The 13,528-nt window shown below is 37.0% G+C and overlaps 1 protein-coding gene across 1 annotated transcript in view; it reads left to right on the top strand.

The window, feature by feature from the left end:
* The window catches only part of LOC131439588 (protein O-mannosyl-transferase TMTC1-like), a 667,156-nt gene that overhangs the window by 506,633 nt on the left and 146,995 nt on the right, over positions 1-13,528 (top strand). The window contains exon 3 of the mRNA XM_058610786.1: positions 8,551-8,728. Within this exon, the coding sequence (XP_058466769.1) occupies positions 8,551-8,728 (178 nt within the window). The remainder of the gene's footprint in view (positions 1-8,550; positions 8,729-13,528) is intronic.

Raw genomic sequence — 13,528 nt, 5'->3', positions numbered from 1 at the left:
TTTTTTTCGTTTCATCACTGATGCAACTGTTTTAATAGCCAAAGTAGATGAAAAGATGAATCTTGAAATGACATGAAAGTAATCGGTTCATTAATCTTAAAAACCAGGATTCAATTTAATTCGCTGATCAATCACTTTTCTGTAACGTCTAAATTAAAGCAATAATTACATACAAAGTGAATCGAAACTGGGCCCTTACATATGAGCCATTGAAATTTGAAATTTTTTAATTTTAGTTCCGACCATAGCTAATTCGGTACAGAATCTGAACCTGTTTTGCTTTCCGATGAATGGTCTCCAGGAAATAATGATACCCATCAAAAATCGAACGAGTTTGAGCAGCTGTAGAAGAATTTTTTATGCAGTTTCATATATCTACTTTTATCTGAAAGAAGTATAATTATGAAATATTGTTTAAGCAGCGTGTGATTTTTTTTAATTATTTGTTTGGAGGATCCTGGCCTTATTTACATTATGTTATGTTAGCATTTGTTGGTAAACGACTGGACAATGCGTAATTCAGGCCCCAGTGTGGCTCTTAGTCTGTTGTCCAGTAACTCCTATCCCTACCTCCCCGCGGTGCCGACTGGGGTACGAGCAACCATAGGAAAGATCGAGTAACCAAACCCGGTAGGACCTAATAGGGAAGAAGGTCCTCTTTAGAGGGTGTCGGAGCGTTTTTACTCCATGTTAGGAGCGGCTTCAAACAGCGTCTGTTCTGGTATCCAGCAGCTGAGTATGAAATGCTGCATCCCGTCCAGCTAAATCCAAGGTGGCAACCCCACCAACGGGATCGTCCTAGTGCTAGTTGGGACGTTAAACAGAGCAAGCACGATGATCCTCCGGCGAGACAGTGGGTTGGCGTAGGACTAATAAGCCGCCCAATAAACATTAATTACAAACAATACAGGCGAGCAAGCTGCAACACCGGACGAGAGCAAACGAGGAGCGATACAGACAGGCGCGGAACAGACTAAACTCGGTATCCCGTAGAAAAAAAGCGCCAACAGGACGACCGAGATCGCGAAGCGATGGAACAGCTATTCCGTACTAATGACACAAGGAAGTTCTACGGAAGGTGAACCGTTCGCGCAGAGTCCATGTGCCACAGGCCGATATGTGTAAGGACACCAATAGGAATCTTCTCACGAACGACTGTGAGGTGATCGAGAGGTGGCGGCAGTATTTTGACGAGCACCTCACTGGCGATGTGGTGGAATACGAAAGTGGCGGCACGGTAACGAACTTGGGAACGCGTTCGGGGGACGATAGACTGCCGGTCCCAGACCTCCAAGAAGTCGAGGAGGTGGTAAGCTGGTTGAAAAATAATAAGGCCGCTGGCGTTGAGCAACTACTAAGCGAGCTACTAAAACACGGTGGTAATGCGCTAATGAAAGCACTGCACTGGGTCGTTACCAAGATCTGGGAGGACGAGATTTTACCGGAGGAATAGATGGAAGGAATCGTGTGTCCCATCAACAAAAAAGGTGACAAGCTGGATTGCTGCAATTACCGCGCGATCACTCTGCTGAACGCCGCCTACAAGGTACTCTCCCAAATCTTACGCCGTCGACTTTCACCGATTGCAAACGAATTCGTGGGACAATATCAGGCATGATTTTTGGGCGAACGCGCTACCACGGACCAAGTGTTCGCCATCCGCCAGGTGTTGCAAAAGTCCCGCGAACACAATGTGCCCACACATCAATTATTCATCGATTTCAAATCAGCCTACGACACAATCGATCGAGAACAGCTATGGAAAATCATGCACGACTACGGATTCCCGAACAAACTGATACGATTAGTCAAGGCTACGATGGATCGAGTTATGTGCGTTGTTCGAGTATCGGGGATAAACTCGAGTCCCTTCGAAACTCGCAGAGGGCTACGGCAAGGTGATGGCCTTTCGTGTCTGCTATTCAACATTGCTTTCGAGGGTGTGATAAGAAGAACGAGGATAACGTCAGCCACCCATTACGAGTTCTGATTGGTGGTGATGAAATCGAAATGGTCGACGAGTTCGTGTATTTGGGATCACTGGTGACTGCCGATAATGATACCAGCAGAGAAATTCAGAGACGCATATTGTCAGGAAATCGTGCTTACTTTGGACTGCGCAGGACGCTTCGATCGAGCAAAATTCGCCGTCGTACGAAGTTAGCTATCTACAAAACGCTGATTAGACCGGTTTTCCTCTACGGGCACGAGTCCTGGACAATGCTTGCGTAGGATCAACGCGCACTAGGTGATTTCGAACGGAAGGTGTTGCAGCGGTTGCTGGGAGAACCCACCCTCGTCCAAACGGCCAAGGTCGGGCGGTTACGGTGGACCGGGCATGTTGTTAGAATGTCGGAAAACAACCCGGTTGAAATGATTCTCGATAATGATCCGACCGGTATAAGAAGAAGAGGCGCGCAGCGGGCAAAATGGATCGATCAAATTGAGGACGACCTGCGGACCCTTCGCAGCTACCGAGGCTGGCGGCGAACAGCCATGAACCGAGTTGAATGGAGACGACTGCTGTATACAGCAGAGACCCGCGTGGTCTTCGACTGAAAGAGTAAAAGTGAGAGGAAGTATGTTAAATTGTGAAATTCATTAATAGATGCTTTTTGAATGAAGCTTTTAATAATATATCGAAGCGAATATATTTCAAGTTTTAATCAGTATCTAACGAGAAAAACTGATTGGAACAACTCTGACGAATGCGACAGCGAAATGAAATTTTTTCGGTATGATCGCTCTCGGGTAGGAAGGCCTTTCCTTCCTTTGTTTCACATGCAGGGTAATTAGATTCGCAAAACAATTTTCCCAGATAGGCGAAAAAGGTTCGAATCCCGTCGAACTTTTTCAGAAAATTTGCTTTTGTCAGACTTTTTCTAAATTTGACCCAATTTCGAATGGCGATGCAAATGATAATTCAATGGAACAAATCTTTCTTCAATTCTATGTTTTTGAACCAACTCAACTTTTTGAACTTTGACTCAATATATATATATATATATATATATATATATATATATATATATATATATATATATATATATATATATATATATATATATATATATATATATATATATATATATATATATACTGTTTATATCCTCTTATAAACAGAAATCCTAAGCACTGTCTAAAGAACAGATTATTAATTTATAAACAAAATTTCCGACCAGCCATGCTTTATGCAGTACCAATTTGGTCAAGTTGTTGTTTCACCAGGAAGAAAACACTTCAAAGTATTCAGAATAAAATTCTGAAAATTATTTTGAAGCATCCTCCCTGGTTTAGTACAACTGAGTTACACAGACTCACAAATATAGAACCATTAGATGTAATGTCATATAATATTATAAGCAAATTCCGGTAAATTTCGATGCAATTTCCAATTGAATCGATTCGCTCTCTGTACTAGTTAGTAAGTACAGTATACACCCAAACCTCCGTTTACGTAAACTTTTTTTACGTTACCTCTATTTACGTAACTCTTTTTACGAACAAAATCCCAATAACGTAATCTTTTTTTACGAACCTACTTCGTAAAAAAAAGGTTTTTGCATACAACGAAAATCATTTCCGGCTCATTTAAATTCCATGGAAATTACTACAATATGGGTATTTTCGGAATGGATTTAATGAGTACAGTTAAGTTTGGTGGTTCTGAATTCCAAGATGGCAACTTCCGGTTTATTGATATTCCTCGAAACCCCTTATAATCTATATATATAAAAATGGATGTAAGTTTGTATGTTTGTAACGCGATAACTTCGGAACTACTGAACGGATTGCCATTAAACTTGGCACAGGTACTACTTGTATTTCAGAGATGGTTTAGGGAGTATATTTATATGGGAGGGAGCGTAGCAAGTGTCATAAACAAGGGGGGGTCATGGAAAAATTCATATAACTTGACAAGAATCGATACGTTTTGAAGACCGTAGAACCATTTTGCATACCTTAGATATGACTATATGGGGGGTGGATGTAGCAAGTGCCTTTAAACAGGGGGGTGTAATGTTTAAAACGGCATAATTTCGAAACTACTGAACGGATTGCCACCAAACTTGGCACAGATACTTCTTGCTCTTCCGAGATGGTGATAAGCGTATTTCTATGGGGGGAGGGAGCGTAGTAAGTGTTCTTAACATGAGGAGCTCATGAAAAAATTTGTCTAATTTGACGAGAATCGATACTTTTTTAAGACCATAGAAACATTTTGCATATATTAGATATGATTGAACGGGGGTGGATGGTCATAAGCGTATTTTTATAAGGGGAGGGAGCGTAGCAAGTGTCATAACCAAGGAGGGGTCATGAAAAAATTCATATAACTTGATGAAAACCGATATTTTTTGAAGATCTTAGAAACATTTTGCATACCGTAGATATAATTTAATGGGGAGTGTATGTATCAAGTGCCTTTAAAAAAGGGGGTGTAATGTTTGTAATGGCATAGCTTCAAAACTACTTAACGGATTGCTATTAAACCTGGTACATGTTTTTGTTGCTCTTCAGATATGGTTGTAAGAATATTTCCATGGGAGGAGGGAGCGTAGCAAGTGTCCTTAATAAAGGTGGTCATTAAAAATATTATCTAATTTGACGAGAACCGGTTCTTTTTGAAGACACTTTTTGCACAACTTAGATAAGATTATAAAGATATTCTGTTAGAAGAGGGTAGTAAGTGCCTCTAAAAAAGGAGTGCAATTTTTAAAACGGCATAACTCCGGAACTATTGCACGAATTGCTATAAAATTTGGTACAGTTATTTCTTGCTCTTTAGAAATAGTCATAAAGGTATTTTCATAGGGGAGGAAGCGTAGCAAGTATCATGAACAGGAGGAGCCAAGAAAATAAATTCATAAAATTTGACAAGAATCTATAATTTTTGAAGATCATGCAAACATTTTCCATACCTTAGATATGATAGATATGGGGAGTGAATGTAGCAAGTGCATTAAAAAAGGGGGATGTAACGGCATAACTCCGACACTACTGAACGGATTGCTATCACACTTGGCATAGCTGCTTTTTGCTCTTCAGAGATAGTTGTAAAGGTATTTTTATGGGGGGGAGAGCGTAGCAACTATCCTTAACAGGGGTCATGAAAAAATTTATTTAATTTGACGAGAACCGATACTTTTTGTGCAACTTAGGGTATTCGTGTGGGGTACGTCCCTCTAAAAAGGGGATGTAATGTTTGTAACGGTGCAACTGTGGAACTACTGAATGGATTGCTATCAAATTTGGCACAGATATGTCTTGCTCTTCAGAAATGATCATTAGGAAATTTTCAGGGGGGAAAGTGTGTAGGAAGTGTCCTTAACATGGGACAATGACGAAATTCGAATAGAATCGACATTTACACTAGAAGGAGCGATTTTTGAAAATAAATTTTCATCTCCCATTTTTTATAAAACAAGAGAGTGGCAAAAATTTCAAGGTCGTATTTTTCTTCGAATAATTTCAAAGGATCTGGTTCCATTTTGCCGGGGAATTCAAAGAGCTGAGGGAAAATAATCTTTATCTGTCTATGAACGCGATTGTATTTAAGTCTCAGCATAACTACGAAACAACGAATCGCCACCAAGTTTGGCACATGTACCAAAGGTGGGAATCGATATTTTTTGAAAAGCAAAGATACACTACTCAGGGTAATCGTGGAGAAGTTCTGTAATAAGTTCACTGACAAAAAGGAAGTTAAATCAAAATAGATTATAAGGTTGTTTTGAGGGTGAGAGAGAGTAGCAAGTGCCCCGAACATGGAAAGTGTAAGGGAAAATTGATCGGGTGTTACGAAAAATTGGTACTTCTTTACGAGTACAGTATATTTCTAGCAACTGAGAGAGGTTCACAAAAATATTCACAAGAGGAAGGGGAAATAAGTATTCTCAATATTGATCTGAATTGACGAAATCATACAATCAATGTGCATTTTATTATGGAAAATTGAGCAAACTGTCGACTCAAGGTGATGGAAATAGGATTACAAAAACATTTGTATTAACTGAATCATTATTCTATAGGTTTTCCTCTCAGATGAACGACCAAAATGGTTAAAACCTTGGTAAAATAAATTATAAAAAACGTCATTCTATAGTACGAATATAGTTATGATGTTAAACAACCTTTCGTTATAAAATAATCATTATCAGATGGAAAATTTTGAACAATTCATGATGTCATAAAATTTTCATAAAGAGGAGGGAGTAGCAAGTGATTATATCCTTGGAAGCCAAAGGTATTCTAGATCGATTGTGACGAGGAAGTACGGAAGTACGTTACAAGCACATATAGATATGAAACTCGGAGGTTACTAAGAAGGTATTTATAAAGAGAAAGGTGTTTTAAGTGTTCCTAACAAAAGGGTTCAGATATAAAACTGACCCAATTTTTCGAAAATACCATGAAAATTATTATTATTGTACTCATCAAACCCGTTCCGAAAATACCCATACTGTAAGGGTTTTTAGGGAACTATCAATAAACCGAAAGTCGCCATTTGGAAATCAGGACTACCTAAAAAATCGTTTTCCAACATGTACTCATCAAACCCGTTCCGAAAATACCCATATTGTAAAAGTTTTCAAGGAATATCAATAAACCGGAAGTCGCCATCTTGGAATTCAGAGCCACCTTAAACATCGTTTTCTAAACCCGTTCCTAAAATACCCATATTCTGATGGTTTATCGAATATCGATGAACCGGAAGTCGCCATCTTGGAAATTGATACGACTTTGAACATCCTCTTACGGCAAATACTAATAATTTTTATTCTATAGTTATCGATTATGTTACACATATCCAACAATAAACATACTTGGGTAAAACTTTTTTTACGTTGAAAATTTGAGGTTTGGGTGTATAAGTTCTTTTTCCCCATTACACAATACAAGTAGGTTTACAATTTTCCCTACACAAAAATCACAGAACTGCAGAAGCAAATGATGTCTTTATGGCAATAACCAAAACATGTATATAATAGGGCTGAAAAGTCAACACTTGTGGCTGAACACCCAATTTAAATCCTAATAATTTAAGTTTTACTCACATTTCAATAAATATTTATTTTAAAAACGAGCTGCCGAAAATTTCAAAATATAACTCACATCGATTTCGCAGAGATGACTTAACTGATTTTAATAAACTTATATTCAAGTAAAGAGTTCTAGTCCTAGTCCCATATGATCCTATTTAACCGAATCCGACTTCCAGTTCCGGAACAGGATAATTAGTGCTCCGAATTTCAAAGTATCATATATGGTAATGTTTCCTTACTGTCTTCGATTAGAGTTAGTCTATCGCGTAAATATTGTCAATGTAACTACAGGCTTATATTTAGCAATGTTTTCCTCATTCTTTCCTTTGCGGATTCATTATAAAAAAATAAAAATATTTTCTATTAAAATGAAAATGTTCACTATTGAAACGGTGATAACGATATCTTTCTCATCTGCAGAATCGAAACCACTACTGCACTGTGTAACATGAAGAAGCGCTAGCACCCGAATAGTAAACCAATAGATAAAAGTTTTCGATTTCGGGAGGAGCCAAGATACTTTAGTTTAAATACGATGTACATAAAAATTGAAAAAAATATTTACTTTTATTTTCCTGTGAAACATAGTCAGTACCTTATTAACATTTCATTATGCTTTCACTGATAGCAAAAGGCAGATTTCTATTTGATGTCGCAGGAAAATTTTTTTTACTCGCGATTGTGATATTTTAATTGTTAAAACGACCGAAACGTCAGCAAACTAAGCAATCGATAAATACGAACATCGAATTTAGTTCTCTTTTTGATGCCAGACTATACTCGGGTAACCGGACCAAATTACAAGCTATGAATATTTCAGTAAATATCATGGTAAACCATCACATCTCCGCGTTTCATTCTTAGAACTAAGTGCACCCGTTCCCTGTACAATACATTATAAAGCATCCGATGGGAAAAACTTTCCTAGATAAACGACCACTGATGAATATATGATTAGGAAGAATTTAGAAAATAGATAAAATTCTCAGCTACTGGTTTTCCAGACAATCCTGGTGAGATTTCCTAATAACATAATGATTCTCATCCACTTATACAAACGTATGGCCTCAAACTCCATCTGGGTTGGGTCTTCGTTGTGATGCTAAGCTCAATTTACATATCCATACATACCAGACCAGGAATAAAGCAATTACCATTCCAAAGGAGGAGGAGGAATCCAATGATTATGTTCCGAAGACTAAAAACACTCGTTGACAAAGATAAAGCGATTAAAAACTCATTCGTTCGTTGCATCGGATTTCGAGTGCAGAAACTGAAACGAGTTTAGAAAAAAAGTTCCGTCTCTTTCGATATCGGTTGCTTTAACCGCAGTCGGTCCTCTGCTGATCGTCAGCCAGTTCCAACATATCATACCGTGACGGAAAGGATTGTCTTTCATCTTGCCCTGAATTCAGTCTTCATATTATACCCATTGTTGAACCCGATATGAATCCGGTTAACAACTCTCACTCAGCAGTGTGTCCTTCTCTTTCTTTACTTGCAGATTAAATTATATAACGTTTGGCCTTCGCTCCTTCTGGTTTCATGCAACGAATGTGGTACTACATGCAGTCGCCTGTGTCCTGTTCACCCGGGTCTGCACGACGATCGCCGGACTGCGGAAGAATTTTGCAGTATTTGCTGGTGTCCTATTCGCCGTTCATCCGATCCACACCGAAGCGGTAAGTATTTGCCAAGTGACGATGCTGGCGGAAAGAACTCTGTCCGTCTGTCAATGAGCATATTTACCCAGGATGACATTCATCCTGTTATATTTCCGTTATTGCATTGCTTTGTATGAATCGTAATATAGAATGGGGACGGCACAGATGAGTATTGGTGGATTCGTGGACCAAACAAAAACCGGAAATGATGTTCATTTCACATTCTTATTTATGGACACCGTAGATTAGCTCAGTATTTAATTTTTTGGATGAAAAATGAGCCAAAATAACTAAGTTGATAGAAAAAATTAGATTTCAAAATTTTTCGTTAACCTATTAAGTTATTAAAAAATACAATAAAATAACGGCATAAAGATTGGTCAATCATCATTTATTATCACATGACTGGTGCTTTCATATAAAAATTTAATTTCCAAACTAAACGCCCAAACTATGGATTAGAACAATAAATTCCCCCGATTTTTTCAGCCATTTTTGCCGTGCGGATAGATAAAAGCTTTTTAAAGGTCTGTATGTTTTTGGTTTCGGCAAATTTTTCAAAATTTCCATCGAAAATTTCCTAAACCACCCGCGCGCATGGTACTTGGACGATGGCCCTAAATATAATTTAAAAACCTGCATAAGTTTGTCATATGAACGAAATAAATAAGCCCGCATAAAACACGTCACTTCAAGAAATCCCATGAAAATGATTGCATTTTTATTCTACAGCTTTTTCGATGTCCTTAGTTAATGAATAAAAAATAAAAATGCTTTCAATTGTGATATTGAAAGAAGTTAAACAGATTTCAGCGAAGACATTTTTTTTGCTTCAACATCTTGCTCGGCCATCATTTCCTTCATGGTAAGAAGAATTTTAAGGTAGACCACATCAGGATGATCTGATTTACTCTTTTTACTTTCAGTTTCAATTATAATAGAGCCTTCTCCTCTTGTCTGATTTTACTCTGAATGTCTTTCTTTTCCTCCTCATCTTTTGCTCTTTTATTTGGATCAGGGAAAAGCCCACTGGAATTAGTATCTGCCAAACTTGTTCTTCAGCAGGCATAAAACCTCCTCATCTTTTGCATTAATAGATAAAAATAATCCAAATGAGACATTTAATTGAGTCTAGTGCTTCAATAGTAATTAAATCTAATGAGACAGTAACATAAGAAACGATTTCTTGATAACATTACGTGATAAATGAAAGTCGAAAAAATTGAATCATTTTATAAATAAGCGGCACATTCTAGCAATGTGCTCGTTATATCCATAATTAGTTCCAACATGGGGAATCCTAAAAAAAAACAGGATCGAAGACAAATTGTAACAATTACAATTACTCGGAGCAATCGATCTGCGACTGAAGTAGGTCTGCCACAAAACTAGCGTATTCCAGTTGAGTGAACTAAAGCGCAATACGGAGCTTACAAGCAATGTACATCAGAGATTTTTTTAGTAACGCGAATAATGAATCCCAATAGCTTAGAGGTTTAGAACATAGCAAGCTCCATGTGCATTTTAAAATTTAACTTTGATTCCAGAAGAACTCCAAGGTCCTTAACAAACGATGCACGTTCGAGAACAGTTTGTGAAATCTTATAGTCGGACTTGAATACAGACATTTTGTTACTAAAAGAGATGACGGAGCATTTAGTAGCATTTAAAACTATTTTGAAATATGAAAGTCATCGGTAAACGATAGTTTCATACAGATGATTGAAAAATTTAGATCGTTGAGATACAATAAAATGAATAACTGTCCAAGGTGACTTCATTGAGGAAATCCAGAGGTAACGATAAATGGTGAGGTTGTACAGGCTCCTATTTTCAATATCATTTCATGTAAGATATGATTGAAGCCAATTCAAAAATAATCTGTTTAATCCCAGTTTACTTAACTTGGAGATCGTTTGAGATGATTGATTTTGTCGAACGAAACAGCGAAATCGGTGTAGATAGAATATACTTGTAGTCGTGCTTGTAAAGAACGTATGAAGAAGGAGGTGTAGGTTACTAAATTTGGGGAAGTTGAAGGCTTTGGCATAGATCCATGCTGAGTATCAGATATGTAGTCAGAGCAACTATGTGTTATAAAATCCAGAACTATAATTTCAAACAGCCTCGATACAGCGCACAACGAATCAATTCCACGGTAGTTGGATACTATGTCCTTGATCACATAAGATTTCATTCATATTTCAGGAAAAATTTTCAGAACGCGAAGAACAATAGAAAATGTTGGATAGTGGAACCAACAAACTGTTAGAACAATTTCTTATCACCGCAGATGGAATTCCAGAACTTCTTCTTTTTTTCTTGTCAGACTTCGCTTCGTAAGACTGTCCTGCAAATTTTGCTTTGAGAATGCGATTTTTATCGTACTCAAAATTTGTGACCATATTATTGAAGAATAGCATTTCATTTATTACGTTTTTTGCATTATTGAATGTGTTTTTACTGAGACAATATCTTCCAACAGACATCAATATCCTTGAGTGCGAAAATCTTTCGATTTCTGCATTGGAATGGAAATGCAATCACATATATCGAAAAGTTTTTGTAATTCCTGGTAACAGCTCTGTTGAAATAGCAATTTATATCATTCGAGATCGAAGAGCATAAAATCTAAATTTTGTCCACTGAACATTTTCCAGAACCGCCTTCCAGTAAATTTTGGTTTTATCTAAGTGAAAATTCACCAATTCGGCCAGCTCGACCAATTGCCGAAACTTTCGCCCATCTTTAATTTTTTAGGGTTTCATAAAACTCACAAGCTTCAAAAGTTTGCAAAGAACTTTTTTTATTCGAATAAATGATTCACAAATGTGGAATGATGTTTTTTGAAATTCGCGCGAAATCCGCGACATAACATCAAAATCTTAGCATAAACCGCGCTAAATCCGCTAAAACCACGAAATTCGCGCGACCGTAACAACCCTGGAGTTTACTTGATTTCTTGCAAACGCGATTCTCTCTGAAACAGATCTCATATGGCAAAAAACCAGTACTGAAAAGCTTACTAGCAGACATTATCCTCGATAATATTTGAAGAAAAAGTTAACACATTTCACAAGTTCACATTTGATTCCCGAGCAGAAAATCTCAACCCTTTGAAGAATTTGATGTATTTATACAGCAATAACGTGGTGGTCAAATAATGTGATTAGAAACTAATCACTAAGCATGGGTAATATATTTTAATCAGCTGCATTCAAATATATTACCCAAAATAAGCTCTAATATTATACGCCCTCCTGTTACTTATATAAATCAAATTCATGTTAAATAGCTATCTTTGGCTTTAATCGAAATAGTGCAGTGTAATCATCCAGCAGGAATTAAAACAGCTTTTCGTCGCAATAATCACTGTTTGGAATGTGTAAAAAAATATTGTTGTTCATATTGACCACCCTACGTGCATCGAAAATATCGCAGTCAATTATTCTTAGTTGAGAATCAGTTACGAATTTATTCAGTAGAATTTGATGAAAATGTAATAATTAAATCATGCACGAATCACTTCGGTGTCGAGTTGAAGCGTGGTAGACATTCAGCATCGAAATATCATCGGAGACTCTTTTCCCTTTCGATTATCTTTTTAGCGAAATTTCTGTAGGTGAAAATTCGTCATCAAGTTTCGTTGATACAAAAAATCATTTGTGAACTTCGATTTTGTGGATGTTTGCTTCATGAATGACAATCTCAGAAGGTTTTCAGTTGCAAAGTTTTTTTTTCTGAAAATCTCTTGAACTGATTTTTCACGAGTGATTATGAAATGAACTTATTTTGATCATGGTTTTCCCATCACGGCCTTCGAGACTGCATGACCTTTCGTTCGAGTTAATATCGATTCAAATTTGCCTTAAACAATTTGAAAACGTTCCGTTTTTTCGGAGTATTTGACTGCTATTCCCGGTACATTCGGAGCAGTAGTAGTGGACACTTCCGGTTTGGGAGGTATCATTATAGAAATGACGCAACCGACAAATCGCATTTTTTCTATTCGTACTTTTTTTTAGAAAGTGACTTATTATCGAGTTCAGATGTGTAAGAGGTTTTAAAATTCAATTTTCCAGTTTAGAGAATGTATTTTTTTCTGTGAACATGTTTTACCACGTTTGATCTGTTTACTTTAGCTTATTATTGAGATTCTTTTTGCCTTTCTCATATAGAAAGGCTATGCAATTACTGTGAAAACATACTTTGTACCCGAAGCCCGGAGGGCCGAATGCCATATACCATTCGACTCAGCACGACGAACTGAGCAAATGTCTGTATGTGTGTATGTAACAAAAATATGCACTCATTTTTCTCGGATTTTCACAAACTAAGATTCAAATGAAAGGTCTTATGGTCTCTTATGGTCCCATAGCCTACTATTGAATTTCATCCCGATCCGACTTCCGGTTCCGGAGATATAGTATGATATGCATCAAAAACATGGAAAAAAATATACACTCACTTTTTTTAGAGATGACTAAACCGATATTCACAAACTAAGATTCAAATAAAAGGCCTTATTTCTATTGAATTTCACTCATATCTGACTTCCGGTTCCGGAGTTACAGAGTAATATGTTCAAATTAGCTCAACCGATTTCCACAAACTAAGATTCAAATGAAAGGTCTTATAGTTTCCAATTAGATTTTTAGAATATTTTATCCAGAATTAGAATTTTTAGAATATTTTATCCAGATCCGACTTCCGGTTCAGGAACTAAAGCGTGATAAATGGAAAACTACCAATTTCATAAATATTTTTTCACGAACGATGATCAAAAACAGGTAAAAATCACATAAAACTGTCCGATTA

Source organism: Malaya genurostris, chromosome 3 (assembly GCF_030247185.1).
Source record: "Malaya genurostris strain Urasoe2022 chromosome 3, Malgen_1.1, whole genome shotgun sequence".
In the NCBI taxonomy this organism is placed as follows: Eukaryota; Metazoa; Arthropoda; class Insecta; order Diptera; family Culicidae; genus Malaya; species Malaya genurostris.
Note: the sequence above shows the minus strand (reverse complement) of the source record. Positions and strands in the feature narration are given on the sequence as shown.